Genomic DNA, 19,754 nt, shown 5'->3' with positions numbered 1-19,754 from the left:
CATTTCTGAAAATAGTGTCAGAAAACATAATTTCCTAAAAGCAATCCTGTATTTTCTCTTAACACATTTGAAAGTGTGTTGCAACTATCATTTTGTAAATTGTAAAGAGTTAGGAATAAATAGTCACAAAACGATTATATTAAAATGCATGAATTTGGCTATACTGTCTCTAATTGCAAATAAAATGTATCAATAGGTTTGGCATTATTTGTAGAAACTTTACAAAGCTAGCAGGATTAATTAACTATAATATTCACAATAATCGGAGTTATGAAAATTATCTCCTTACAGCAAATATTATCAGATATAAACAAATGAAAACAACATATGTAACTGTATTTTCTTTCAAAAATATATATGTAACTGCATTATTTCAGCTTAATTTATTAAAAGACAAAAACTCTGATTAATACCATGAGTTGTTTAATGAACAATTCAGTTGCAACATTTTCTTCTAGAATCACTGTAAGTTATTACAGCTTAGAAAACCAGAGGACATGAGTAGAGTTGAAAACCTGTCAGCATAGAGTGATCGAAGAAACTCTAAGGACACTGTATTAAAACAATTTTAGTCTTGTCCCTGGCATACGACTCAAAGAAAGGAAAAGTCAGAGAAGACACTTACTCTGTAACAAGGATTTAAGCCCCCTTCTTTCCTTCCTTCCTTCTTTCTTCCTTCCCTCCCTCCGTCCCTCCCTCCCTTCCTTTAGAATAAATAAGGACATTTCAGGAAAGAGTAAATTCAGTATGACAATTATAGTATCTTTCCCTTTTTATTAACACTAGTTGTAACTTGTATGCTTATTTAAAAGCAGGTTCACATGTAACAACTTACTATTTATATATGAATATACACTTACTGCTCGGCTCCATTGAGAAACTATAAATTTCATCTATTGAACATTAGCAAAAAATTACATGTGTTTATCATCTGGATTATTCTCAGATTAATAGAGATAAATGACAAAACATAATCAGTAGCAGCTCTGCAACTTAATCATTGCATCTGAGCTATAGGAAGCACTTAATTACTCTCATTTACTAGGTTCAATCTAATGAGAAAGCATTAGCCAAATGAAAAGAATGCAGTACAAACAAACAAAATAGTTATACCATCATTAAAAAGAAACTCTGACAGTGCAGGTGACAGCATAGGCAGGATAAATTACCATAATGTTCTAAATGCTGAGCTGTCAGCATGCTAATGCCATGATCAGATACCCTGGGAATCTCAGCACTATAGCTGTCAGAAACAGGTATCATAAATCACCTCTCTCTACTATTCTGCTCATTATCACAGCTATAGTATACATGTTTTTCAGCATACTTCAGTACAAATTTGAAGGCAACACTTATTCTTGCGAGTGGGTCTGTTTACTCTTGCAGACACTGTAGACAATCCTTGCGTAATAAATGGATACTTTATTTTGCAATAACGAACTACAGATTTTAGAACATGATAGGCCTCTGCTTTTAATTCATAAACCATCTGAATGAACAGACTGCAAAAACAGCACATTTTCCCAAGCTGTACAATACAAGAGCAGTGAACCAGCTAAATTAACACAGCTCCATTTAAAGAAATATCATTATTTGGAAGCTATTCCTGGATCTGGAAAACGACAGTAGCAGATACAAATGAGAACCACGTCCAATGACTAGGAACATTTAAGGAAACCGTCAACAGAGCCGAAAGGCAACCGAAGGAATGGGAGGAAATATCTGCAAATCATATATAAGGGGTTAATATCCAAAACATATGAAGAACTCATACAACTCAAGACTTAATAAAATCAGATTTACAGATGGGCAGCTGATAGAATAGACACTTTCCCAAAGAAGACACACGAATGTCCAAGGATACTCAAAGGCGCTCAACATTACCACTTGTCAGAAAAATGCAAATCAAACCTCAATGAGATATCATCTCACACCTGTTAGAATGGCTATTATCCAAAGACGAGAAGAAGGTGCTGGCAAGGATGCGGGGAAAAAGGTGCATCGTGGTGTCTGTTGGGCACTGCTGGTGGGAATCTAAATCGGTGCAGCCAATGAAAAACAGCATGGAGGGTCCTCGAAAAGTTAAAAATAGAACTTCCATATGAGCCAGCAATTCCACTTCTGGGTATTTATCCGAAGAAAATGAAATCACAGTCTTGAAAGGATATCTGCACCCGCATGTTCACTGCAGCATTATTTACAATAGCCAAGACATGGAAACGACCTAAGTGTCCATCAGTGGATAAAGAAAATGTGGCATATATACAAGGGAATACTATGAATGCCGCTTGAGAGCATTATGCTAAATGAAATAAGTCAGACAGGAAAAGACGAATATTGTATGATCTCATGTGTATGCGGAATCGAAAACAAAAAACATGAACTCACAGAGACAGAGAACAGACTGGGGGCTGCTAGAGACCGGGCTGGAAAGGAGTAGACAAGTGGGTGAAGGGGGTCAAAGAAAAAAAAAGACAATCTTACTGTTTTTTGAGAGCTTATTGTATGTCATCTCCTTTAATCCTTATGACAGCCTTGTGAATTGAATATTGTTATTCTAACTTTAGAGGCAAGAAAACCAAGGACCTGAGAGTTTGAGAAATTTGCCCACAGGCCACTCAGTGGTATAATCATGTTTGAACCCAAGTTTGTATATACTCTTATCAATGGTAGAGTAAGCAAAAGGATTTTGGAGCTAAAAGTCTAAGAACGTATGAAACACAAAGGTATATGAATAAAAAACATGTATACTGTATCTCTAGTATAAATAAAATGGTATCAAACTGCTAATTGCCATGCACCAGAAAAAAACAGCTAAAAGGAAAATCAGCTTTCATCCTCACAACATAATTTGTAATACCATCATGCCAAGGAAAACAGTTGCTTATGGTGATGTATCTGTATTTCCAAGTTAGTTCTTACTAAAAAGCACAAGGTATGTTTAAGGAATAAAATTGTGTTTTTACGGACACAAAAAGTATTTTTAAAGTACTCTGATTGAGCATAAAAATGTAAGGAAAAGAAAAAATATTATGGTATACTCAGGAAGAAATACACAATTTCCAAAGAAAATGAAAATGATGAATGACGTTTATTGTAATCTGTGTGCAGGTCCTCGTGTGCTTGTTTCAAGAAGAGAATGGTGTTTCTCACTGGCTTCTTGAGTTTTGGTGGGAGGTAAATGAAGGAAGAGGAAAGTGTTAAAAAACTGCTGTTTTAATGCTCTTGTATAATTTAAGCACATGTCGAAACTTCAAGTCCGTTTCACTTTGATAATAATAGAGTTCTACTACGCTGTAACTAGAATACTTTTTACTGTGAATTTGTCCTTTCCTGACTTAGCTACATACTATAGCCCAAGATTCTTCTTTGAAAAAGTAAAGCCTTAAACACCAAACACATCTGCTTAATGTTTGTTCCTTTTCTTTGCTTATGTTACACAAAAAAGTTTCATTATTTTTGTAGAATTTGACCCTTTTCTGGCTGTATTTAATTCTACCCATATGATTCTGAAACATAATACTATGACTCATTTCTAGGGTGCACTATGTCCTAAGCACTTTAATATTACAATAGGAAAAACCCTAGAAGTCCAGAGGATGGAGTGAACCCAGGTCAGTTTGGGACGAAGCTTGTATGATATTATTTACTGTATAATACTGTCTTCTCTTCTGACGTGTAAATTTGCTTTCTTAGATTGTCAGGGGAGAAAACTTTATAAATCTCACCTGCATTGATTTCTCTGACATGGTTTTACAGGACTTCTAACTGGAAACGGTCGCTCTGGTGGCTACTGGCTAACTCAGCACTTGACATGCTTTGCAAATGGGGAGTTCTGCAGCTGTAAGCTTTGGGGAATGGGCAGGCACAGAAACCCTGCTCTGCATCACCTCCCTGATCCCTAGATGGCGCTACGGGCTCAAATGCAGTGCCAGACTGAAGTCACCCATGGACGCACAGGGGAAGGTGGGGTCGCCAGGTTCAGATGCTGTGCCAGGCTATCTTGTCACTGTGCAACTCAAAATATATTAGCTAGTCTGAGGTTCAGCTAACGCTCATTTCATTAGAATAAAATTTCTGGTAGTAAAAACTAGCAGGTTTTAAAAGATTTAAAATTTTGTTCCTGGGCAGACTGTCACCTATGTCCACGCTAATGGTATTCGCCATGTAGGAGTACCAAGTCCCTCTGACTGTGGGACACCGGTAATGCTTGCTGGAATCCCGTTAGGTGGAGCACCAAGTCAGTATGTAGGTAATAGGGCCTACGGAACACCCCTACTGCAGACGTTAAAACTGAAACCACTTCTCCCAGCATAAATGGGGAACACAGTCACTGAGACATGAGTACGTAAAATCTGCACCTAAATGTTTGACGTTACGGGAAACTTAGGATATGGTTCTCTTTTTGATGATCATATGCACAACTCAACTGGGCAATCAGTCTGTCTTACAGTGAACACTTTCCTGGGTCCACAAACAAGGCAGATAATATTTCTCTTTTTATCTGGAGGGAGATTTAAAAAAATTTTAGTCATCGTTTAAAAATATTTTAGTATTGTATTAGATGTCAATAATTTCTATTTCATCGTGGAAGTAAGATTTTATTACTAATACTCACAAAATAGGCTACAACCTCTTATTCATTCACATAAATCAATGACAAACATTAATCAAGAATAAGAAAAGATGTTATTTTTGAAAGTTTTACTCTAGTTCAGCAAAAATGTCTTCCATTTGTTTTCTTTTCTATCCCCCGCATCTAATAAAAGAACCAAAACCACAGCTGCTCTGTTTCTCAAGTACTTAAAACACACGGCCCAGGACCGGCTTATAACTGTTAAATGAAGGAAAACACAGTTCTTTTAAGACCATTTAGTACTCCACCATGCCTCTAAAATGCTGAAGGACACACAACAGATAAATCCTATTTAAAACATTCAGCCATTTCATCACATAAGAAAACAGAAAATAAGCACCTCGCAGTTGGATAAACTTCTAGAGGTAATAGACCAGCTCAAAACCAGTCATATACTAAAATAAAACGTTTAAACATTCGAACACAATCTGCTTCAATTGTGATGAAATTCTTTCTATGTATTTTATAAAAATTAACTTTGGAAATCTGACTCAAGGATACCAAAATCAGGATATTCTGGTATTTTGTACTGTAAGCTCTTGGAGAAGGCAAAGAGGGTCTCAAATATTGCTGCTAACAATTTTGTCAACTTGTTAAGAAGGCATTATTCTTGAACAGAACTGTGAGATTCTCTGAAATTGAGAGGTCAACTTAAAAGACCCAAAACGTTGACCAAAAGTAAGGTTCTGAAATGTGGGGTGACAGTGTCGAGTAGTAGTTCTCAAAATTTTTTGGTCTCTGGTAGGACACTTTTAAAAACTACTTTGAGGAGAAACTCAAAGGACTTTTGTTTATGTGAGCTCTATCTATTGATATTTACTATATTAGATACAAAACAGGATTAAAAATATTAATTCATCAGAAAAATAATATTACATGTGGATTAACATTTTAATGACAAAGCTATATTTTATAAAATGAAAAATTTAGTGAGAAGGATGGCGTGCTTACATTTTTATAAATCTCTTTATATGTGGCCTAACAGAAGCAGAAGCAGCTGGATTTTTGTATCTGATTCTGCAGTCAATCTGTTGTAATATCACATGGCATATAGCCTCTAGAAAACTCCAGTGTACATTCATTAGTGCATGAGAGTGCAAAGGTTAATATTGTCCTAGTATCGCTTTGAAAATAGTTTTGACTCAGTGACTCCCTGAAAGGGTCTTGGGATCACTGCCAAGAGCCCCTGGACCACATGCTGAGACCTGTCGGCATGGAGGTTAAAGCCTCAGGTTCTAGATTCGGAGTTGCCGGGTCTGAATCCCAGCTCCTCTTCTTACTGGCTATGTGAACTAACTTCTTTGGGAGTCAATTTCCTCATCTGCAAAATGAAGATTAGTAATAACGCCTGCCTTGGAGAAGCTGCTGTATGAATTAAATGAGATGACTCATGTCAAGAACGTGGCCGGGTAGATAATGATTTTAAATAATAGTAAAACTAACATTAAAAATGTTTTGCTTTAAAATAGGTGTGGCCATCTTCCCATTGAAAATTTGCTGAGTCCAGCCATTTTACCGATGTAATGCTAATATCTAGCACCATTCGGAACATGTCTGCAACATAGGTGGTGCTCGAACATTTGCAAATAAATTAATGTTTATTTATTGTCCAGTGAATGGACAAATGGCTGTCCACATACAATGTTTATGGTCCAGTGAATGGACAAATGGCTGTCCACATACAATGGCTGTATCCATATTCCGACAGTAACACAATTCCTCTCTTTTCAAATGTTTAGTGATATGTCTTCAGATCTATTTGCAACTGGCAGTTTGGCTGGGCTGCTTTATTAGAATTACGCTGTACTTATGTCATGTGGGGAAGTGGGAAGGAAGAAAGGAAACCTGCTCTCATTAAATATCTACTCTACGCTAGCAAATATTTTGAGAAGTAGAGATTTTTATCTCCATTTTACAAAGGAAAACTAAGATGAGGTAAGCTATATAATTTTGTTTGTGGTTGTACAGCTAACATATTTTTCCTACTATTCCTTGCAACGTCTCTAAACATTTTTCCAGAGTTTTATTTAATTCCTTGCATACGATACATCTTCGATAAATGTTTACAGAATGAAGATGGCAGATTGTATCCAATCCAAAGGAGGTGGATTCTGAAAACTGCATCATGGAAAGACAGGGTATCCTGCAGCAAGGCAAGTCACCATCACCAAGGCCAATGCTATATTGGCTACAGAACTCTTTACGAGGAGGTTGATACATCGCCACCAGACTCATAAAAAAGAAACACGCAAAGCAGGAGCAGCAACATCAGACATACTTTTGACTTTAACTTGGTTTTGGAGGACAGTCACCCCTTTAAGGATCACCGTTATTCCTACTTAGCAAGTAGTACGATAGTAACTTTTCAGACTCAGTGTATCCACCATGGCTCACACTTAGAAACAAAGAGACAAGAATGATTATTTTTTTTTAAGACAAGTTATCAGGAGGCAAATGATGGTTGCGACGTTTGGGACAATGAAGCTCTGCTATGCATAGTAATAACAGGAGAATAGCCAGCAGATGTTATTTTACAAGAAACATTATTTATCACCCGCAACCCGTGATTTTTCCATCAAGTTCACTCTTTCATTCAGTGTTTACTGGATGTCTGTCATTTTTCTAGGCGCTAGATGTACAGAGATGAATAAGGCATGGTCCCTAACTGCAAGGGGCTCACCTCCCAAAGGGATCAGACACAAGGACACAGACAATTACCGCAGAGTATGATAAATGCTTTTATTGCTTTGCACCACGTGCCAAGCCAATCTGGAGGAATAGCTAATGCACAGAGTTATCGGAGAAGGGTGGAGAACATTCCAGAGAACAGGGAAGAGAGTGTATGAGGGCCCAAAAGTACTGAAGGAACAGCATGTTCAAGGAAGTGGCCGCGATTCAGTGAAGCCAGTGAGAGGTGGACTGAACACAGGGCAGCGGAGGGGCTGGGGCCTGGGAGTCTGGATTTCGCCTCGAAAGCACGGGGAGTTCGTTACCGAAAGACGGATGCCGCAGAATGAGCATCCTCGCAGTTCTGTCTAGATGTCTAGATGTGACGATGGGAAATCAAGACTGGAATTAGTACATGAAAAATAAAAATGGTCTGAATGTGGCAGAAGGGGAAAGGAAAATGCAGAAAAGTTCAAGAGAATTTAGGACGGGAGACGACTCTGAACAACTTCCACATCTGTCGCGTGGAGACTGAGGTGTGAATGACGTCCGCGTAAGCGGCACTGAGAGATGTTAGGGGAGAAGGTGAGTGAATGGCTGAACCTCGAAAACGATGAGCTTGAAACAGCGCACGAGACGCAAGTGGAGATACACGGGGGATTAGGCGGGTCTACGCCCAGAAGAGAGACGACATTACAGCGCTCGCGGCATCATGTTTACGTACTTGACCTCCACATGCAGTAACTAATTTAACTTTATAGCACCCCTACCAGATAGGTACTTTATCATCCGCACTTGACAGATGAGGAAACTGAAACATAAAGAGGTATAAACATTTGTCCAGACTCACACGGCTAGGAAGTAGCAGGGTTGGAATTTGAACCAGGCAGTCGGGCTTATATACTATGTTCTGCTCCTGATGAACAGATTAGAAAAACATTATTTGTAGAGACCTGTAATTAATTTTTAAACATTTTTTTCTGATAATGAGAGTAATAATATTCAGAAACAATTCTAATTATAAAAATAAAATTCACTTTTAAATGTAATTTCTATAAATACTATACTAAATATTTTGTGTAATAAAATATATTAATAAGAAAAAAAGGAATATAATTTTATCGCTTCGAGGCAACCACTGATTACATTTTAGTATACTTCCTTTCAGTCTTTTTCAAGAACTATGCTCTTACCCTTGAATATGTAATTTTTAGCCCATTTTTTAAGATTTAAGATAACAAATATTTCCTCAGGATATTAAAATTTCTAACCTATCATTAATGGCTATAAAATTTCTTCAAATTGATGGACACAATGTATTCAACCAATGCCTTAGTGCTGGACATTTATTGTTCTTTATTTCCCACTATTATAAAAAAATGGCATTAAACATCTTTGCACATCATGCTCTTTTTGCCCACGATTAATTTAAAAGTAAATTCTCTCAGGATAGTCATAGACGATAATTTCAAAACAATATGCATAGACAGTGATGGATAAATGTTATAAATAAAACCTAACTTTTTTTCTAGAAATAACTTCAAAAACATATATTTAACAGAAAATTATTTCAAAAACGAATACAATAAAAATAAATGGAAATATAGCTAAAAGGAAAATGGCTTCTTAAGAACAGTTATTTTTAAATTGTAACAGATAATTTCAAATGCATTAAAATAGTAATGTTTCTTGATTTGGACTGGCAATATTTTCAGTTGTATTTGATTAACACACATTTCATTAAGGTCTTCCAAAATAAGTAAAATTCTGTTGGCCACGTTCTAATAATAATATTTAATTTGAGTGAAATATTAGATAGAAAACATGTAAAACTCAAAAAACTTAACACCTACATGATGACATCTGAACTTTAATCTTTTAAACTTATGTTTAAAGTATGTTGATATACTATATATGAATCTTTTCTATTACAATCGTCTTTTCTATTGTAATTTACAATTATATCATGTAATTATACAAGTCCCCTTAATAGTTACACTGCTTCATGCTTAAGGAATTGAAAATGATACTAAAAACTGAGACCACCCTCCACCCCAAAAACCCCAAACATCCAAACTGTTACTTATATAACTGTTGGGCAAGGCATCGAACTTACAAAAATTTCTATCACCATGAGAAAAAAATGGAAAACTTTGCCATGTCAACTTTACTTTTTAATCACACAATGGGAAGATGAGTAAATTATAATATTCATCACCAATAAGCCTTCTTTGAGTAAGTATCAATTGACTCTGACCATAATTGATAACCTAAGCCAATAGTACATTCTGTTACAATTCCAGGTTCAAAAGGTTAATTATGGCCTGGCCACAGGCTCATCCGGAAACCTGAAACTGATTGCTATATGCCTTCTTAATGAAGACATACTGCACGGATTATAGGTGCATACTGACAAGTGATCGGAATCTCCGACATCAATGTAGCAAGCAAGCATTAACCTTCGCCACGTCAATTTAACTGTCATTCTCACGGTTTATATCCCACCCGGTCCTTTTATTCTATGAGAAAGACAGTGTCTGATACCTATTTCCTTTGCAAAGGCAAGATTTCCCTTTTCATTCTAATGAATACAAGAATCAATAATGGTAAGTCAATTCAAACTATGTTATGAATTAACAATACCCAAGAAAGTTAAGAAGAGATTAGAGTGATGATGAGAGTTATCATTTGTCACCAAAATCTTTAATTTGCACATAGATTTACTGCCCCGGTGCACAGGGCATTAGAAAAATATCAGCATCTTTTCCTTCTAAGAGGCACTTACACTGTCCCCTTATTTATAAGCCAAGAAAAGGAAATGGCAGGCTGAATTATGAGCATCAACTCACAGATAAAACCAATTTAGCAACTTTCATGGCTTGCACCCAACACTCACTGCCAGTCTGGGGAAGAAGAACCAGTATGTTCTAAAACAGAGTAGTAGGGACTAAGATATCTTCAATACAGCATAGTTTCTGAACAGATCGTGGGACAATAACTAGCAACAGAATCATTTCCTTGATGACAGACAACAGAGAAGCAAAGTGGTATAAAGACACTAAAATATGAGGCTGACAACATAATGGCTGTGTTCTTTACTATCCGTGGGCCTTTCGACCAAACATTTCGTCTTTCTGGGTCTTGGTTTCTTCACCTATAAAACAATAATAATTCCTGTTTGCTTTATCTCATAAGGCGGAGGTTTTTATCCATGGCTGTACACTAGGATCGTGCTGAACTTAATAAAACAAGGATAATTGGGTCCCGCCCCAACAAATTCTGATGTAATTGGTTTTGCGTGTTCCCAGGCACGGGTATTATTACTATTTTTTGGTGGTTTTTGTTTAGAAAGATTTCTTAAAATTTTACTTTTTAAACTTTTGAGTATGGAAATGTTCAAACATATACAAACATAACAGGAATACTTTAATGAATCCCAGGTACTCATTACCAAGCTTCAAAGATTATCAATATTTTGCTAGTTTTGTATCATCTGTTCCCCCACCCTCCAACACTTAAAAGTTTTTGTTGGGAGTATTTTATAGCAAATCCCACTGGCATTAAAAAAAAAAAATTCCCCATGTGATTATACTATACAGCCAGTATTAAGAACCAGATGAGAATTTTAAAAATATTTTCCAAATTACAAAAGAATAATACTAAAAACAATTCTATGTCCAAATGAATGATTAGGCTCAAGCATTTTTACTGAAATTGACTGATAAGTCATCAGAATAAAACAGTTTCGTGAATACCATTTCAGTCATTTTCACCCTTTGAACGGACTAGTTCTTTCACAAAAAAGACCCTTCCTAGGCCACAGGAGAAAAATCTTATTTCTCCCTTCACATCCAATATTTTCACCTTTACTTCCCCATCTTCTGGTTCCCCAAATGTGCTACTCCCTCAACCTGGAAGAATTTACCCCACCGCGACCCCTCGCCCCCATCTACCCGGCCACTTCCCATTTGGCCTCAAGGCCCAGAACAGCTGTCCCTTCGGGAAGTCCTCTGGCTCCTCGCTCTCCCTGTCTTGCTCTCATCAGGCCCCTGGGAGCTTTGTCTTCTGAGGGCCGCTGCGGGCCTGTCTTTGCCTCAGTCACAGTGTGAGCTCCCTGTGCTGTTTCCTGTCAGTCTCGCCACCAAACACGGGGTTCTCAAGGGCAATGATGATTCACAACAGCTGTGGTCCACGATGGGCCGTCAGTGCGCTCGGGTTTTCAAACACACAGGTCAGCTACTTTCTCTGGGAGCCCAACTAGAGATGCTCGACAGTCTGTTCACCAGCTTCCTGATGTGGAGAACACTTTACCCCACGCAGCGAAACCTCAGTTGACTGCCTAAAGGGCCACAAGCCCACGGAATGACCGCTTAGTAGATGAAACACAGACATATAAGAATGTATAGGGAACCCTAATTACATCTTCCCCCAACAAAACAACCCCAACTTCAGAATGGCCTGCTGCCGAGAACCTGGTTTCTGTATCAGGCCAATGAAGAGAGAGACTGATTCTAAAATACCCATAGATGTTTTTGCTATTTAAAGATATAAAATAGAGGGACATTTTTGAATAAAGAAAAGCTTTCCTCTCCAAAAGTTTAAAGACAGAACATGCTAAGGAGCACAGTTTATTAACCTATAATATATAATACATGGCCACTGCTTATATAAACACATCCTCTGGGATTATTTTCCCAATAATGTAGGGGATCACAGGGAAAAAGAAACGACTGTCTTCAGAGATGATAATAAGAGCAGTTGGAATAATAGCAATAACAACATCAACAACAGAAGCATCTAATTCTTCATGAGGACTTTCTATGTGTCAGTTACCATGCTAAGCATATTATCTCAATCCGCATATCAGCCCTAGAAGTAGATATTATTATCTACATTTTATGACGAAACTGAAGCTTAGAGAGCTAAGAATTTGCCCCAAAATAAAAAGAGATAGTAAGTAGCGGTACAGGGGTTTCGTTTGTCTAATAGTTCGGGAGGAGAGAACTAAAGACAGAGAAAAACTAAAAAAGGAGCTGACACGATTCAGATTTCTTCCCCGCACTGGTCACTCATGGCCTGCAACAAGCTTCACACTGGATCTAGAAAATTACTAAGGGACAGTTCTTCAGGAGCTCTTCGAAGCAGAAAGTGGTAGTCTTTTATAAAACATCAGTTTACAAGATGATGTGAAGTCAAGAATCACAAACTTTAATTACACGGACACAAATGATGTGTCATGTTATCTAAAACCATCATAATTCCTTTTGTACTAGTGTATGAATCTCTAAAAGGTCTAGTACATACTCTGAAATTTTCACTGAGATCTCAAAATAATTCATAAATATCCCTCTTTTTCCCTCCTCCACCCACAATTTTGTAGATAAACTAGCTTTTAAGGTAGACAATGATTTTTAAAAAAGTTAACAAGAACATCAATGGCTTTTTAGTCACCTTTGCTTCAAATTGTTTTGGGAAGAAACAGACAAAAACAAGTTAATAAATATGACACGCGAATACTTAAGACTCTCCTCAAAGGAATAAAATACACTAACACTGTATAATCATGAAGTGTTTAACGCTTTTCATGATGGACAAAATCCTTTTACGTGCATTTCATGTTATTTCACCTGATCTTCACACGATCCACTGAAACAGAAAGGCCCATCGACATGTCCATTTTGAACTGGAGAAAAGTAAGGCCCAGGAAGCTTACAACCTGCCAAAGGTAACCTGACTAAAACGCTTCTTGTTTTCCATGCGTTTATCAGCATCAACAGTGAATTTCCTCTGGTGGGCTATAAACGTAGCACCAGATGGAAAGGATTGTGCTTTCTTTTTATTTATAGTCAGCAATGTCTTGAACAAGTTCAACTCCAAACGATAAAATAGAAAAGACTCACGAAGCCATAGAAACAAAGTCTCTGGCCCATGTCAGTCCCGGGTATAACCTTCTCTTCTCTATGAACGTGATGAAAGGCATCACGACAAGTTTGTCAAGGGAGTAAAAAGTAAAGACAATCAGATGGAGTAAAATAACATACCTTGATGGCATTATGAGCTGTTTAGTAAGAATGGATTTGGAATTCACATAGCTGACTTTATTAGAAGTTAAAAGATTCTGGAAACAAAAAGGAAAGTAAAATTAAATGAATTATAAGGAAAAGGACAGTAGGGACAGAACACAGAAAATCTGAGTACGAGTAAAGTAGGACCGCAAATCGGATCAAGACTGCATGAAGTGAAATGCACTCCTCTTGGCTAAATTGCGGATGTTACCATAAACTAAGATCAGCCAGACAGTAAACTTCCGTAAATCCTCTATGTGAAGAGAGCGTAGTTCTGGAAGATCAGAAGAATCAGTGTTAAGAGACAGGCCTAGGCGAGGACATGTGAAGTTAAGATAGAATCTGATGAAGCATTTTTGCTCTCAGATGCCGAGAGAACTTCTATGGTTATTCACAGGATGTGTTTCCGAGGAACACAGAAATATTGGGAGGATGCACAAAGACACAAACTGACCTTAAATGCACAGATCATTACATACAGATGATAATGATGATGATGATGATGATGATGACGACAATGACGACGACGATAACAGTAAAAATAACAGGTTCAATTTATTGAAAAAAATTACAAAATGTCAGCCACTTGGACTATTTTACAGACATAATCCTAATCCTCATTATAACTTTGTAATGAAGGCACGACTGGCCTTATTTTCACTAGAGAAAATGTAACAGAATTTAGTTCATCTAGTACTCAGTGACTTGCCTAAGCCAGCAATCTCTTATCACCTAAAATACGCAATTAAAAATCACACATATATTGGTTACCACCATCTATTTTGGGATCCGATGAGTATTATCTTCCATTAAATTAAAAAAACACAAGGCCTTACGACAGGGTTAATTGGTTCTCTCATTTCTTGATCTGTTTCGGAACCTACTGCAGAGGTAACATATGTCAAGATATATGGAATGCTGGTAAATTGTACTTTCAAGGCAATGGACGACATGCCCTGTAAAATAGACTTTTCACACCCAATGATTATTTTTAACGATATACTTTTTTAAACCAAAATAATGTTAGCTTCCACTCTAGAGTAACTTAGCATAATCCAGAACTGTATTTAGTATTTTAGTACGCTACTTCAGTTAGTGGAGATCCAGGTCTATGTGATTATAAAACCAGGAATCTTTCCAACTCATCACCTGGGCTCAAGCCCAGCTCTGCTTTAGTCTGCATTACTTCATCGCCCAAAGCACTAAATTAGACTGATGCGGACAGGGGATTATTGCTTCAAGTGAAAACGGATGTGACATTTACACAGTTAATCTGATTACATTACGAGACTGCAGAAAAACTAAAATGAAAATAACCAACGAATTTCTATGGTCATTTTAAAAATATACAACTGGTTAGGGTTCAGGAAATTATAGCAGCCATTGAGTTCATATTTGTCCTTTGTCCCTGAAATAACAGACAGTGACAATCAGCAGGTGGTTTCCAGAAGTTCCCTTTTTGCATAAGCTAATGCACACAACTGGGTTCTTGATGTTCTTTCTGGAGAGAGGAATCATTCATTACCAAGGCATTATAAAGGCAAAGACTTTTTTTTTCAGTAATGATGCAGCTATTATATCAAGTGTATGATTCTGTATCATCATCAACTTAGTAAACATAACCGACTGTCTAATATGTGCCAAGCAGTAATAAACACTAGGAGATAAAAAAAAATAGAGCTTCTGATCTCAAGGAACTTACAGTCCATAGGTCACATATAAACATATATTAATTGTCTATGATATGCAGAAAAATGTATTTCTATCTTTTATAACAAATTTGGGAGACTAAACCACAGTGGCAAGGACTTAGATGTTGGCAGAATACAGGGTTGGCAGGAAGCTGACTTTACAATACACTTGTCTTCCTCCAAATTCAGAGACAGAAGTATAGACATTTCTTACAGATGAGTACTTTCCATTATACATAACGTAAACCAAACTAGTATTAGCAGGAGTTCACTAAATGCCAAGCATGGCATTTTAGGACTAGAGATCAAGGGTGAATAACAATTGAGGACATTAGAAGTGTCTGGTAGTGTGCAGGACAGGTTCCTTGAGCACTGCTACTGTGGGGCTAAGGACAAGCTGGGCTTCCTAGGTCTTTTTAGAAGCTAGATGAACTTGAGAATAAGCATTTCACTACGATGTGAAAAAAGTCTCTTAGCAAAAACACATGTAGGTGACAGATACTGTTAAGCTCTTTTGCTTGAGAATTTCTCCAGTTAGAACTTCAGCAATAATTTAGTATAATACCTCATTTTATACACAAAATCTTAAGAGAGTGAGTTCATGCAGTAAACTGGAGGTAGAGCCTTGTACCTGGTTTATCCTGATTGGGAGGGAAGTCTCAACATCCCTTTTTTCTTAGTTTACTATAATGACACTATTATGGAAGGCGACTATGTATTTTGGAAGTCAATATGACATTACAGACCATCGGTCACAAATTGGGAGCCGTTTTGTTGTAAGAGTCACTACAACAGAACTTATCTATGTAGTCATAGATCGATTTGGCTAAGTAATTTTAGATCTTCAACATAACTTGAAGTATCATTCGATATGTTATTAGGAGTTCACTAAATGTCAAACGCAGAACTTAAAGTCTAGAGATCACAGGTAAGTAAGAATTCTCAGAGCTTAAGACGCTCCCGATGGTGTGCGGCACAGATGTGTGAGTGTGCAACATAACTGCTGCGGTAAAAGGATGTACAAGGAGACATGAAAAGAAAAAAAGTAATGCCAACTTTGGAGAAAATATCTTCCGTTTTGGTAGAAACTGGTTGACTGTTATTGCCATTTAATAAGGCATAAAAATGATTTTACATAAGAACGAAATGTTCAAATTTAGAGTTTGCCATGAGAAGAGAAAAATTATGTGTTCTTTAAAAAGAACAAATGTTTTATAAGTAGGACCAACACAGACATAATCATAGTTTACTAGCACTTAACATTAAGTAAGATTTTGCAGCAAGGATATATTTTTTTTGCTTTATTATAATTTTTTAGGTAACAAATCATATTTTCCCACTGACTTTAATAAATTTAAATCACATTTTTTGGTGAAATTTCTGGTCCCCAAAACAAATGTTAATAAAATGACCCATTGAAGATCACCTCATCAAAATAAAATATTTAAACATAAAAAACCTATAGTAATCGGTGTAAAATATAAACGCAAAGTAACAAGGAAATGACTTTATTTAACTAGGAACTGTACTAAATTGAACACTCTCTACAGTAAAGACCTCTTTCTTCATTGTTTAATCTGTAATTCCTATAATGTTTAGGAAGCTATTGTCTTTTTTTTTAAATGTAAATGTTTACTGATACCAGAGGCAAGGATGAAAACTGTGAAACGTTAAGTCAGCAAGTGAATAAATAAACTCAGCAAAACATTGTTGTAAAAGTTACATCTGGTCATAACCAAAAAGTGCAGTGTCAAGAATTTGAGATCACACATCAAACCCGGGTAACAAAAACTTGTACTAGCAAAGTACCTAAATAAATTAGTCTGACAAAGCGGCAATTACTTAGGAGTTCAAATGCCTTTGTATATGCTAATTTGAATAATTCTCACAGTAATCCAGTTTAGATGAGAAAACTGGGGCCTCGAAGGGTTATGTGACCAGGAAGTTAGAGGGAAGAGTCAGACTAGAACGGATCTTGATTTCTAACTACTCTCTTTTTAGAAATCATGAGTCAGTGCAAATTTGAGCGAAAAGGAGATAAGACCACACTTGGATTCTGAGATGCATGTGTTTCTGAGTCTTCCTACACTGAGATTGCCTGGGAATCATCACAAGTTCATCTATTTTGCACAAGCTCAGCAGTCATTTGCCCAAACAAAGTGATCAATTTATTTCCTTACCAAATTCAGAATTAATCACCATGTACCTGAAAACCTCAGGCTCCCAGAGAACACAAGAAAATGGTTGATCAATCATTCCTTGATCAGCATCTTTAGAATGCTGGAAGTAACAATGTTTTCTGTTTTTTTTTTTCATATGAGAAACAAGTCACTCTACTTGAGGTGAGCACAAGTTGGGTAAGCAACACAGTATTCAGAGAAGACAATTAGATATCAGAAAAAGACCCACTTTTATGGGGACAAATGGGGGTACAGTTAAAAATGTTGTAGCACAAATTACTTTGAAAGATTATTTTATTACTCAAAATATGTGATAGAAAAAAATGACTTCAAACCAAAATTCTAAACCTAAGGAGTCACAGAACTTAAGAGTTAAGAGGATCCTCAGGACATTTAGTGTTTTTTTTTTTAATTAAATTTATTGGGGTTACATTGGTTAATAAAATTATATAGGTTTCAAGTGTACAATTCGATAATACATCACCTGTTTATCGCATTGTGTTCACCACCCAAAGTCAGATCTCCCTCCTCACCACGTGTTGGGTCCCTTTACCCTTATCTACCCTCCTCTACTCTCCCTCTTCCCTCTGGCAATTGCTCAACTGTTGTCTGTGTCTATGAGTTTTTGTCTGTCTTGTTCATCTGTTGCTTTCAGTTTTATATCCCACATACGAGTGAAGTCATATGTGGAATATTACCCAACCATAAGAAATGATGAAATACTGCCATTTCCAACAACGTGGATGGATCTTGAGATGATCATGCTAAGCGAAATAAGTCACATGGAAAAAGTTGAGAGCCATGTTATTTCAGTTTCTAAATAAGGAAATGGAGAATTACAAAAGTTAAGTGACTGTTACACAAACGGTTAATAAAAGAGCAGGGAACATACATTTCATCTGATAGCATCTGCATTCAGCATATCTAACATGGATGACAGAAAACTGATCAAGAGCTCTCTCTTCTTTTAAAAATTTCAATGAACTAATGTATCCTTAAGTCTCAGTTCACATCAAATCAGGTTTTATGTGAAAATTTTTATTTACCAGTATATGGTTCACGATACTTACTATCAAAAAACTGAGTTGGTATTCTCAGCTTGAGTTGGAAAGGGTATTTCCAAATAACAAAGAAATATCTTACTTTCTCCAGGATAACTGCTGTAAGAATCAGTTGATTACCTAGAAAGTTACCTGTCTGTAAAGGCGAGTTTTCAATGGTTTAAAGTATTTCGAAGTGTTTTTTTAACGATAAAATCCATAATTCTATACCTTGAAACAAAGGATGCTGCGTGACATGTTTGGTTAATATTTGAACACTTGCATCAGATTCAGCTCATTGTGAGTTTACCGCTAAATGCTGTATCAATCTAATATCTTATAAATCATTCATGCAAAACAAATTGCAGAGTATATTGGGAAGCAGTTCTCAACCCATCTCTCTTTATTCAATGACCATGGTGTAGCTCTTATCCTCTTATTAAATGATCTGGAGATCTGTCACTTAAGTCAGTTTTACTGACTGGGGGAAAAGAATAAAGAAAAAAATTAGAAGTGCCACTACTAGAGACAGGACGTCAAAGGTGAGAACACCTACTGTGTGCCTGTCCTCGGAGACGAAGCCGGAAGAGCGGGAAAGGCACAAGCTCTAGACTTTATGGACCGGGGTTTTAAATACCAGCTATGCCACGAGTTAAATGACCCGAGAAAGCAGCTCTGGGCCTCAATTTCGTCATCTATGAAATGGAATGATATCATCTACCTTAACATAGCACACGGTCGACGCCCGGTACAGCGGAGGCGCTCAATAAATAACAACTACTATGACTGTGTTGAGGAAAGTTTGGCGTATGAATTACACATAAGACAAAAACGAATGGTGAGAAATGGCCGTCTTTTTTCATACAAAAATGCCCCAAAAGGCTCTATATTACCATGGGCAGTCATATACAATTTCTTCTTTATAATAAGGATGAAGAGTGTTCTATGCAGAATGTTCTATTTGCAGCTGTGATTCATTGTGTGCATGGAAAAAAATCGCTGACACGTTGAGAAGATATTTTCCCGTAAAAGGTTTAAGTCCTTAAGCAGCAAAAAACGCCAACGTCCATCATCTTTAAACCCTATTGATTTCTGGTGAAGATTTAAAAGGCTGTTTACTTATTTCCCATCATTTCTGTCAGAGCTGTAACAGTTCTCTTCCCACTGAATAAACCTCTCATGATCCTCCTGGTGATTAAGGTCAGACAAAATGTCAAACTCCTAATGCTAAGTGCTTTCGCATTAAAAATTCATATCAAATCACCAAGTAAAATCCAAACAAGAAGTCAGACATGTAAACAGTTCACAAAAAAGGGCTGCAGTGACCATTACAGAATATAGGCGCGGCATGGACGGGGAAAAAAAGGGCTGGCGACAGGTCAGGACACGTCCCCCTTACTCCTGGCAGCTTCACTGCCATTCCCGATTTTAGAATTAGTGGCCATACTGAAGTGTGTGTGTGTGTGTGTGTGTGT

General features: G+C 36.9%; 1 protein-coding gene across 8 annotated transcripts in view; it reads right to left on the bottom strand.

The window, feature by feature from the left end:
- Nucleotides 1–19,754, bottom strand: part of RANBP17 (RAN binding protein 17) — a 249,100-nt gene that overhangs the window by 121,269 nt on the left and 108,077 nt on the right. For 6 of the 8 annotated variants that reach the window (XM_039877752.1, XM_039877743.1, XM_039877708.1 and 3 more), the window contains one exon: nucleotides 8,154–8,219. The exons of the other annotated variants lie outside the window; for them this stretch is intronic. In XM_039877752.1, the coding sequence (XP_039733686.1) occupies nucleotides 8,154–8,219 (66 nt within the window). The remainder of the gene's footprint in view (nucleotides 1–8,153; nucleotides 8,220–19,754) is intronic. 8 annotated transcript variants of the gene reach the window in all.

This window comes from Pteropus medius, unplaced genomic scaffold, assembly GCF_902729225.1.
Source record: "Pteropus medius unplaced genomic scaffold, Ma_sr-lr_union100, whole genome shotgun sequence".
In the NCBI taxonomy this organism is placed as follows: Eukaryota; Metazoa; Chordata; class Mammalia; order Chiroptera; family Pteropodidae; genus Pteropus; species Pteropus medius.
Note: the sequence above shows the minus strand (reverse complement) of the source record. Positions and strands in the feature narration are given on the sequence as shown.